Source organism: Octopus bimaculoides, chromosome 1, assembly GCF_046866305.1.
Source record: "Octopus bimaculoides isolate indiv1 chromosome 1, ASM4686630v1, whole genome shotgun sequence".
NCBI lineage: Eukaryota > Metazoa > Mollusca > Cephalopoda > Octopoda > Octopodidae > Octopus > Octopus bimaculoides.
This window is the reverse complement of record NC_142928.1, coordinates 137,642,947-137,655,446: the sequence shown is the minus strand read 5'-3', so window position 1 is coordinate 137,655,446 and position 12,500 is coordinate 137,642,947. Positions and strand designations below refer to the sequence as shown.

At 34.5% G+C, this 12,500-nt stretch overlaps 1 protein-coding gene across 1 annotated transcript; it reads right to left on the bottom strand.

The window, feature by feature from the left end:
• Nucleotides 1-7,168: 7,168 nt before the first annotated feature.
• LOC149137770 (uncharacterized) lies at nucleotides 7,169-11,845 on the bottom strand. The gene is made up of 2 exons (XM_089352537.1): nucleotides 11,234-11,845; nucleotides 7,169-7,213 (listed from the first exon to the last, which is right to left on the bottom strand). The coding sequence occupies exons 1-2, from the start codon at nucleotides 11,843-11,845 to the stop codon at nucleotides 7,169-7,171; spliced, it is 657 nt and encodes a 218-aa protein (XP_089208663.1).
• Nucleotides 11,846-12,500: the final 655 nt, after the last annotated feature.

Below are 12,500 nucleotides of genomic sequence, written 5' to 3'. Positions count from 1 at the left end.
AGGTAATAGATAGATAGATAGATAGATAGATATTGTTTTCAGTGCTTTTGAATTGTTTCACAGCAAGTTTTTGTATTTCTAACAATTCTCTTCTTGCTATAGAAACTATTAGTAACGTAAACAGCACCAAATACGAAGCTACTTAGTGACTGAAAGTGAACACACACACACACACACACACACACACACGCACACACACACACGATATCGATGCGTATTTAATTTCGATGCGTAACTAGATACCAAGAGGTTTTTTTTTGGTAGATTAGGATGACGATCGACCCGACTATTTCCTTGCTATCATACGTAAATTCACGGCGATTTTAAGTAATCAAGAATGACTCTGTTTGTCTGTCTGTATGTATGTATGTATGTATGTATGTATGTATGTCAGTCATTATTCAGTTTTATTTCAAGATTTCTTTCCAATAGAGAAGGAGCCGGTTTCTAACCTAGATCCAAGGCTCCTTCATTAGAATTTAAGCAATAGGGTGTTTTTGTATGTATGTATGTATGTATGTATGCACATATGTATGTACGTATGCATGTATTTAGATTTATATGTTTTGTTTTGTGTGATACTTGCATGCTTATACTTCCATGTATATATATAAGTATGTATGTATGTATGTATGTACATGTATGTATGTATGTATGTACGTATGTATGTACGTATGTATGTATGTATGTATGCATGTATGTATGTACATGTATGTATGTATGTATGTATGTATGTACATGTATGTATGTATGTATTCATGTATGTATGTATGTATGTATGTATGTACATGTATGTATGTATGTATTCATGTATGTATGTACATGTATGTATATATGTATGTATGTATGTATGTACATGTATGTATGTATGTATGTATGCATGTATGTATGTACATGTATGTATGTATGTATGTATGTATGTATGTATGTATGTGTATATAAATATATATATTCATACATTACGCTGCATTTGCATTCGAGTAAATTTTGTCAGGCCTTCAACATTGTATGATTGTACCGTTAAATAAATGAATTTGTGTGTTGGCAGAATCTTATTCACATCATAATAAATAGCTTTACACTACTGTCACGAAATTTCTTGAGAAGTTGAAGTAGGTAATCCCTGCTGCGTTGAGTAATAAAAATAACAACGGTCGGGCAAAACAATATCTCAATTCTCAAGCCAGGAAGCTGCCTGAAATGACCTCATGGTGCGTAATTTCACAGTGAGTCAAAACTCTGAGTATTTATCTAATATGACACCAAGTATATACAGACAAACAGACAGACAGACAGACAGACAGACAAACAGACAGACAAACAGACAAAATTTAGGTTAAAGTATGTTTGTTACATATTTCGACTACTAAAAGGCAAATACATTGCAGTTAACGTGAAGAAAATATTTCTCTTATGGTAAAAATGGTATGAAAACACCCGATTCGTTTAGTGCTGTCATCTATCAAGAATCCCAGACATCGCCGTTTCGAGTTTATTGACTCTTGTCAATGGGATGTACCTAAGAAAGACAACTCTGAAGGAACTTATAAAGCAATAGCTTCATGTAAAATTTAGTCAACAAAGTTGACTGATTTGTGCCAGTAGATCGCCCGATCGAGGAAAATAACGAAATATATGCATACACACACACACACACACACACACACACACACACACACACACACACATATAATATATACAACATCCAGGCACGCCCACTTATGTATATATGTGTCTGTGATGCAAGTGTGGTGTGGTGTGGTGTGGTGGTGGTGGTGGCGGCGGCGGCGGCTGTGGTGGTGGTGGTGGTGGTGGTGGTGGTGGTGTGTGTGTTTCAGTTATATTTAAAGTGTACATGTCTATAAACATCGGCTGTACACATTAGAAAATTGAGAAGAAATATCAAATAGCGGTTTAAGTTACACACGCGCGCGCATACGTACGCATACGTATGACCAGCATGACCGCAGCCACTTGGCTGAAACACATAAATAAATAAATAAATAAATAAATAAATAAATACACACACATACACACACACATATGAACCCGGAATCATGTGGTTGGGAAGCAAGCTTCTTGCCACAAAGACCATCCCCGAATTAGAAAAATCAGTAATCGGGAAAGGCTTTCGAACCAAAGTTAAACGGAAAATTCCAATTGTGCTTTCAATCTATCTTTCTATATATATATCCATAGCTCATTAGCTGTGTTGCTGATATGCATATAATTGATTGGTCGGCTTCAAAGTTAATTAAACAGTATACGAAGTGGTGCAGATAAGTTTCTGGCTTTGGGTAAAAGAAAATATAAGATCAGTTAATTATGATTTTATTCAAAATATTCTCCTCTCAATTCATACATTTATTTCAGCGATCCTTCAGTTTTTCTAAGTCCTGTAAAAGAACTCGGAAGGTTGGGCCTCCAGCCAGGCTTTTCGCGACACCCTTAAAGCATCCCTTCATATATTTCTATAGAATACAGTGTAATTTAGGATACCTAAAACATGATATTTAACAGATTGTGTAAATAAATACAAAACGAGGATTTTTAGTCAAAGATTCAGGCGATTATATAGGCCACAGTAGTTAACTGGTACTAATGTTTTAGACGTTCAAACAGTTCTGAATATCTGTAATTGACATTGAGACTTTTCACTGTCGATATTTAGAGCTTCTCGCTCTTGCTTTTCAAACAGGAACGCTCAATTCAGAGTTACAACTGTTAAAAATCCCAGTTTTAATTCCTTTTATAATTATTTAACATCATTATTTATATATCATTATTATTATTATTATTATTAGTTATTATTATTATTATATTTATATAGAAAGGATTGAGGTAACTCCTCCTGAAGATATAGAATCAAAATTAAAAGAAGAGTGCCATTTGCTATCTCGTGAACAATATTTCGACATCTTGCGTGTCTTCCACTGGTTCAAAAAATAAATTTGTCAATCTACTTCATTTTCGTTTATCTAGAAAGGATTGAGGTAACTCCTCCTGAAGATATAGAGTCAAAATTAAAAGAAGAGTGCACTCTTCTATTATTATTATTATTATTATTATTATTATTATTATTATTATTATTATTATTATTATTATTATTATTATTATTATTATTATTATTATTATTATTATTATTATTATTATTATTATTATTATTATTATTATTATTCCTTCGTAACAAGGACCTCAGACAGATAATACTTTCCTTAAGATGTGCGCTGTGCCCAATAAGGCTGCTTTTTGCAAGACATCAATCATGCATGGGATTTCCAGTTGCCTTAAGAAGACTTCAAGTTTCAATGGGATTGAGCCACTGGTATCACTTTTACATTACCCTCTCGCATTCCATACAGTTTTGCCATTTCCAATTCCAATTCGGAGTACTTAGTGATTTTTTCAACCTCTTTACTTACAACATTCATGTCATTTGGTGTGGCTACATCAATGATCTGACAGTATTTGTCTCTCTTATTCAATGCGACAATATCCGGCCGACCGTGTTCTGTTACACGATCCGTCTGAAAATCATAGTCCCAGAGTATCGTTATTTTTCCATCCTCCTGCATGACTCTACTTGGTATTACTACTACGACTACTACTACTATTATTATTATTATTATTATTATTATTATTATTGTTGTTGTTGTTGTTGTTGTTGTTGTTGTTGTTGCTATTATTATATGAAAAGTCACAGCTTATTTTGCTGAGTATGATATAAAGTGTCAGCTGTCCACAACCAGCAGACTAAGGTGACACTTGTTTACTAGTCATGCTTCAAGAACCCTGCGAAGAATTCTTGCAGTTCCAAGCAATGCTGATTTTTGTAGGTGTTCTACCTTCACACTTGCATCGATCTTTTTCAGCCATGCTGGTAGTTGAGTGCTGATACTTCCAACTACACCAATTACTATTGGTATCACGGCTACTCTCTTCATTGACCACAACCTTCGTATTTCCCACTTTAAATCGTCATAGTTGTTTGTTTTTTCTTCTTTCACCGGGGCATGCTATGTCGCATTATTATTTTAAAATTCTGCCATGGTCGTCTTTGCGTTTCATCTTTTCGGAGTTGATAAAATAAGCACCAGATGTGTACTTGGGTCGAAGTAATCGACTATCCCCCTTCCCCAATTTTCGTGTATTGTGTCTGATGTATGCATACATATATACATACATACGTACGTAGACATATACACACACACACAAACGCACGCACACACACATGTGTACATGCACACACACGCACACAAATATATAAATGCAGTTTCAAAATTTCTAGTTATGTTGAAACTGTTAACTGGTTTATTGCTTAAAATTGAAATATCTTCAGCAAAAGCTAATACCGTAAGCTTTGCGGCGGATAGTCCATTGGATTGCCTTTTCCCGACAATGTAGCCATTGTCTTGCCCTAACATACACATTACATTATCCACAACAGTTATGAAAACTTGAGGAGCAAGTGTGCTTTCCCTGAATTTCGCCTGAAGAGGCCTCATATTCGTTATTGTTGCCAGAAGTAGTATGCAGATAAGTATTACTCTCTGTGTACAACTATATAATAGCATTAACAAATAAATTATTTCATAGAAATTTAAGGCATCTGTTTATACAAACAAGTGCTTTAGAAAACAACAAAAGTGACAAAAGATTGCGTATTAACGAGCGGTAGGCATAATGCAGACTCCCGAGGAGAGTCTGAAGTGAGACTGAAAATTTGGAATGAAGTTCTATGAATGGATTTCTTCTTTTCTTGTCCTCGGGAGTAACATTTGAGTAAAGAATTTTTCACATTTAATATTCCAGAACCTACGCCCAACTTGCAACCGATTAACAACCAAACTACTGCACTTGAAATATTGAACCGATCAACGGAGATGATTTAAAGAAAGCAACACGTGCAACTATTTGTGGAAACGGTGCTAGACAGACAAAATGCTGTCAGATATTCTTTTATTCGTTTCAGTCATTTAACTGCGGCCATGCTGGAGTACTGAATTTAGTCGAGTAAATCGACCCAGGACTTATTCTTTGTAAGCTTAGTAATTATTCTATCTGTCTCTTTTGCCGAACCACTAATTTTTCTGAGACGTAAAGACACCAGCATCGGTTGTCAAGCGAGCTGCGGGAAAAAAAATTAAACACACACACACACATATATATCATCATCATCATCATCATCATCATCATCATCATCATCATCCGGTTGTGAGTTTGTTGTCTGTTCAGTCGCTCAGCTTCTGATGATATTCATTATTGATTCAATAAATTTATTTGGCGAATATGAATACATATCTATAGTTATGTTAAATCCAGTTAAGAATGTAGTAGAATACAGTATAAAGCTCGTCCGCCCTCAGATTCCACCCGCTGCTATCTAGTAGTAGTAGTAGTAGTAGTAGTAGTAGTAGTAGTAGTAGTAGTAGTAGTAGTAGTACTTCCAGATTTGCGTTTGAGCTTCTGTTGTGTGTGAATAGTTAACTGAATAAGGCGGAATCGACAAGAAGGAGTACGGTTAGACATTTATTTGCAATCACTACAATTGTTTCTACGCAACGTAGTTCTCCAGGTTTGCTAGTGTTTGGTTATATATTCGGGCGATATATAAATATTGTTTCCGTAGGATGCTCTTCAAGCCGAGAATTTGAGCTTATGGAGACAATGTTTATATATCGCCTGAGGAAACACAACTATATCTCATAATGCAGGTTACATAACCAAATACCTGCAGGCCCAGAGAACTACGTTGCGTAAAAACAGTTTTAGTGATTGCTAATACATGTTCAACCGTACTCCTTCTTGTTAACTCTGCCTTATTCAATTATATTTATATATATATGTGTGTGTGCGCGCGCGCGTGTGTTTGTATATGTGTGTGTGTGTTTGTATATGTGTGTGTGTGTGTGTATACATACATGTATTTATGCACGTACGTACGAATGTGTGGGTGCGAGCGCGTGTGTGTGAGTAAGCATGTATTGCTGACAACGTAAGAATTTTATAAACTTTCTTGGAATATCTCGAAGCGCATACATAAAGCTATAAACAACAGCATGTAAATATTGGGTTGAGAAACACTTTTGAATGGAAAAGTCTTTGAAAGTTTCCTGTAGGAAACGGACTCATATCTCTTGCCCTTCACAGACGCTCCTACTCACTGAGGTTGATGACATGTTGACATTTACAGAAGATATGAGCAACGGGGTAGGGGTGGAATTGCAAAGAGCCGAAGTTTTTAGAAGGAAGGTCTGAGAGTAGTACTTAGTGGTTTTGGAGTTTGAAACGACGAGGATGATAAAGTGGAGGCGGGGGGAAGAGACGAACAGGTCAGTAATATCCGAGTGGAGGTGGCACGAGCTCAAATAGGTCTGATGAGCAGAGGCCATTATAGCAGCGGTAGAAAGAGCAGAGAGAGGAGAGAGTGCGCTTGTGTGCTAGAACGGGCTAGTATCTGTAACTCTATGACAATAAGCCAGGTTATTCTTTACAGGATGTGATCCAGGATATCTGTGTACCACTGTTTTTACAAGATAAATTATTATTTTTTTAATTAGATTATTTCTTTATTTTCTGGAACCCAAAAATGTTTTCGAAGAAACATGAAGTTCTGGGAACTCATTTTGAACAACACTGGCCAATGAGTTGTATTTTTAAGACAGTATTGCATGACATTAAAGGAATATGGCTGCTGTATCTGGCAACTAAATCACTTTACGATCCCGTTGAAGCTCCCACGGTAATTCACGATAGGAGATTTTGCTGCTATTTCTAGTAGAATGAGTATCACAGAACTTCATAGGGGCCCTCACTTTTTCACTTCGATTATCGCCAGTAGTTTTCCGTTGAGTAATTCTATCATTTTATTTTAATTGTATCTTCTCTATTTTTACTTGTGTAATTTTGTCTTTCCACTTGCATCCAAATCTATCGCCACCTTCCATCGATCCAGTATCACAACTAGCCCCGCCTCCACCACCACCACCACCACCACCACCACCACCACCACCACTACCACCATCACCATCATCATCATTATCATCACCAACACCAAAACCACCATCACCACATCTTCCCTTGCTGGTAAGTACTTTGTTCACCTTTAAGGTGAGTTAATTACCAGAAACGAACAGTTACCATTTCCTCTTTCTTTTCAGTTGTTACATCATTCCGAGATCAGCCTCTCTGAAGATAACGTTTCATGGAATACCTAAAAATAAAGAAATTAAATTTAAAAAATTTAAATTTAAATTTAAAAAAAAATTATATTACTAGAGTATCAAATGATTTGACAGAACATTCGTCTTCTGATTAAGAGGAGGAGATTAGGTGGTGGGAGCGGAAGAAGTGGTGGAGGAGAATAAGGATTGGGAAGAAGAAGAAGAAAAAGAAGAAGAAGAAGAAGAAGAAGAAGAAGAAGAAGAAGATGATGATGATGATGATGATGATGATGATGATGGTTACGATGACGATAACGCCAACGACGGTGATATTCGTGATGGTGATGATGATGAGGAGGATGAGGAGGAGAAGGAGGAGGAGGAGAAGAAGAAGAAGAAGAAGAAGAAGAAGAAGAAGAAGAAGAAGAAGAAATGACGACTACGGCATATTTGACTATCATGAATAACAACTACAGTAGTAGTAGTAGTAGTAGTAGTAGTAGTAGTAGTAGTAGTAGTAGTAGTAGTAGTAGTAGTAGTAGTAGTAGCAGCAGCAGAAGCAGCGATCAAAAGGCGGAAAGAATTTGAATTTATTGAATGTCACGATGTTACAGGGTCTCCTTTTCTTTTTTTTTACACCTTCATTAAAACTTCATAATATTCGAAATGGTGATAGTCTTGTTCTTAACAGGTGATAATAATATCTAAGATCAATAACATTAAAAAAAAAATAACAGTATCGATCGGTGAACCACTCTTTCAGAAAACAACTTGGAGTGTCCTTGAGTACAACGGGTTTTCATCTTGTTTGCGCTATTATAAACGGGATTATCAGCTATTATGTATGTATGTATGTATGTATGTATGTATGTATGTATGTATGTATGTATGTATGTATGCATGTGTAGGTAGGTAGGTAGGTAGGTAGGTAGGTAGGTGTGTATGTATGAGTGTATATATATATGCATCTATGTATGTATGCATGTATCTATCTATCTATCTATCTATCTATCTATCTATCTATCTATCTACGTATGTAGGTAGGTATGTATCTATGTATGAGTGTATATATATGCATTTATGTATGTATGTGTATATATGTATGTATGTATGTATGTGTTTGTATATATGTATGTATGTGTTTGTATATATGTATGTATGTGTGTATGTGTATATATGTATGCAGGTATGTTCGTATGTACGCATGTATATATATATATATGTATGTGTGTGTATATATGTATGTAGGTATGTTTGTATGTATGTGTGTATATATATATGTCTGTAGGTATATTTCTATAGGTGTGTGTGCATATATGTATGTAGGTATGTTTGTATGTATTTATGTATGTAGGTGTGTATATATGTATGTAGGCATGCTTGTATGCATGTATGTATGTTTGTATGTATGAATGTTTGCGTATGTATGTATGTATGTATGTGTGTGTATGCATGTATGTATGTTTGTGTATGTATGTATGTATGTATGTATTTATGTATGTATGTATATATTCATGCATGTACAAATGTATGTATGTATATATTTATGTGTGCATCTACCTATGTATGTATTTATGTATGTAAGTATTTATGTATGACTGTGTATGTATATATATCATATTAATGTATTACATACATATCATATATTGTATTTTATATTAATATATTAGACATGTATCTTAATGTTATATATCTGTGTATATAATACGTACACACGCACGCACACATATGTATGTGGGTGTGTGGGTGTGCGAGTGTGTATTATGTATGTATGTATGTATGTATGTATGTATGTATGTATGTATGTATGCAGGCATATATGTAAATAGCCAATTCTACTTGTCGGTGTTTTTCACAGGAAAGCTTGATTTTGTTGCCCTAAGCAGAAATCTAGAGATGAAGAGATATGGAAGCTTTCAATAATAATTTCTACTTGACAATGGCTGCATTTATAACAACTTGTTGAAAACAAAACGAAAAAAGCAAAATGAAAAAAGCAACGTAAAAAAAAAAAGACGAAGCTATATTAAAAAATATCAGATATGAAATAGCAAAAACAGCTTATTTTATAGAATATTATTGTCAACATCTTCGCAGTCATAAATATTTTGGAATAAAACCTTCCTGTTTTCGAATATAAAAGTTTCAATATTGGTACTTTATTATCTTGCCTTTATTTGATACACGCGCGCGCGCACGCACACACACACACACACACGCACACGCACGCACACATACATATCTATACATATGTACATACATACACACATATATAGGTATAATAATATATACGTATATAAATTGTATGAATATATATGCATATGTATATACGTACATATACATATATTTGTGCACACACACACACACACTCACATATACATATATAGCAAAATATATGCATATATAAGCGATGACCTGTACGTATATACATACATACATACATACATATATATATATATATATATATATATATATATATATGTGTGTGTGTGTGTGTGTGTGTGTGTGTGTGTGTGTGTGTGTGTGTGTGTGCGTGTGTGTGCGTGTGTGTGTGTGTGTGTGTGTGTGTTTATATTATTAATAAATTCATAATATTATCAATAATATTCGCAGAAAATCAATATTTAATATTTTAATTTAGAAAGATATATATCCAATATATATATATATATATATATATATATATATATATATATATATATATATATGTATGTATGTATGTATGTGTGTATATATATATATGCTTGTGTGTGTGTATGAATATATGTATCTATATATATATATATATATATATATGTATATATATATATATATGTATATATATGTGATTCGGACTTAGAATATAGCATCGCTTATATATGCATATCTCTGCGAGTTTCGACGGGTATAAGCTAAGCGAAGACGCAGCTCGCTTACATATCCGTGGCCACGGGTATTTATATGCCTGGGTATACCGATGCTGATGAAGGCAAAAAAGTAATGTTTTTTTTATTACTGTAAGCCCGATATACGATCATGTACGCGGTTAACCAAAGTTTTTATTTATTTTCTCTCTTCTACTAACCTATTACGTAGTGTGTTTTTCTCGGAGAATTTATGGTGGTAATAGTGTCTTTTGACGTCTATTTTTCAGTGAGTGGTGAAGCGCAAGCCAAGCCCTTATTATAATTATGTATATAATTATAAAATATTTATAAAATTTGCCTATGAGGTTTTATTTCCACGCTGATCACTTGGTAAAAATCATTCATGATTTCACCCTTTATCATTATTATTATGTATATATATATGTGTGTATATATATATATATATATATATATATATATATATATATATATATATATATATATATATATATATATATATATATATATATATGCATTTACATATGTATATATATATATATAGTTTTAGGGAAAATAACCAAGTATCAAGAACTCATCGATGAAAATCCACTATCACATATAGAAAAATTAACAATTAAATGCACAAATTGTTAATTTTTCTATATGTGATAGTGGATTTTCATCGATGAGTTCTTGATACTTGGTTATTTTCCCTAAAACTATATATTTTATTTATATTTTATCTATAAAGCTCAATTTAATTTTAATTTTTTATAAATTGATTTTAATTGAGTTTTTACCTGTAATTTTGGATTTTGTCCCTAATATTATTATATATATATATATATGCATATATGTATATATATATGTATATATATATATGTATAAATATATATGTGTATATATTTAGTTTAGGCTTATGCGCTGGTCTCCTGCTATCTTCCAGCTCACCATACAATCGCTGCTTGGGCAGTCGCTCATCACTCATCCTTATCAATTGTCCCCACCCACCTCAAACGTCTTTGCAAAATCATTGACTTTATACTTCTACTGCCACTCCTCTCAAGCACCTCCACATTACTAATGGCTGTTTTCCAGCTTATCATCAAAATTTTTTTTCAGACAGTATTGATGAAATCGTTCCAATTGTCTTACCTGCCTACGGTAAACAATCCATGCCACACTTCCATATAGCAAAGATGGAAGGACGCATGTGTTACATACCTTAACTTTAATTTGTGAAGATATATTATGTTGTTTCCACAGACGCTTATCAAGCCTACCAAAAGCACTACTAGCCCTGCTGATTCTGTATGAAATTTCATCATCAAGACCAGCAGTGCTCAAGGTACTTCCTAAAGAAATAAATCTAGGTACAGTCTCCAACCTTTGACCATTGACAGTTATAAAAGGTTCCACATACATCTTGGAAGGAGCAGGATGGTACATTATAACAGTTTCTTTTAGACTGATTGTTAGACCCAATGCTGCACATACTGCAAACATCGCATTCACCATGTGCTGCATATCTTTCTGAGAATGTGCCAACAGGTCACAATCATCTACATACAGAAACTCAACAAGGTGAGAATGCAGAGCTTCGTTTTGGCACAGAGTCTTTTGAGACTGAAGTTTTCCTGTTGTCCTATATCTTATATAGACCCTTTCAGGGCAATTTCTAAAAGCTATTTGAAAGACTATTGCGAAATATATAGCAAACAGTTTAGAAGCAGGAATATCACCTTGCTTTACACCAGTTTCTACAGAAATTGGATCTGATAAGGTACCTCCAACATTAACTCTCGCTTCCGTCTTGTCATGAAATTGTCTAAACATTCTCACAAATTTTTCAGGGCATCCTAGCTTTTTTAGGATCTCCCAACGTGCAATTCTATTGATAGAATCAAACGCTTATATATATATATATATATACACACATATGAGGTCTGATCAATAAGTATTCGGACTGTTATCACAGTAACGAAGCTAAAGCATACAAAGTAGGGCCGCTTGGCACAGATTGACCTTGAACTATGTTGTGCATGCGCACTAAGTTTTAACGTTCTAGCTTACTTTCACTGTTTACAGCAGTGCTCAGAAGGAAGGTGTGTTGTGTGATTGTTGCATTGACCATGACAGAGAAAGTTGTCATGGTGATACCTGCTCAGAGGCCGACGCAAAGTTGCAGAAAGTATATGGAGAGGAGTGTATGAGCCGCACAAAAGTGTATGAGTGCTTCAGATGTTTCCAAGATGGTCGAAAAAATATATTTTTGAAAACTTTGAGTAGACCTCTGAGCACGTATCGCCAAGATTTTGGCAAAATTTGATGCAGATTGTCTGCTTAACTTTCCCTGTCATGGTCAATGCGACGATCACACGCTACACACCTTCCTTCCAAGCACTGCCGTAAACAGCGGAAGTGAGCTAGAACGTTAAAACTTAGTGCGCATTCACAGCAGAGTTCAAGGTCAATCTGTGCCCAGCGACTT

Bases quoted from the DNA above. Each gene is read 5' to 3' on its own strand.
- LOC149137770 (XM_089352537.1), bottom strand. From the start codon at position 11,845: ATGTTTAGACAATTTCATGACAAGACGGAAGCGAGAGTTAATGTTGGA. The intron at 7,214-11,233 runs GTATGTAACACA...CTTTATTTTTAG, and splicing joins CTTCACAAATTAAAGTTAAG to GTATTCCATGAAACGTTATC.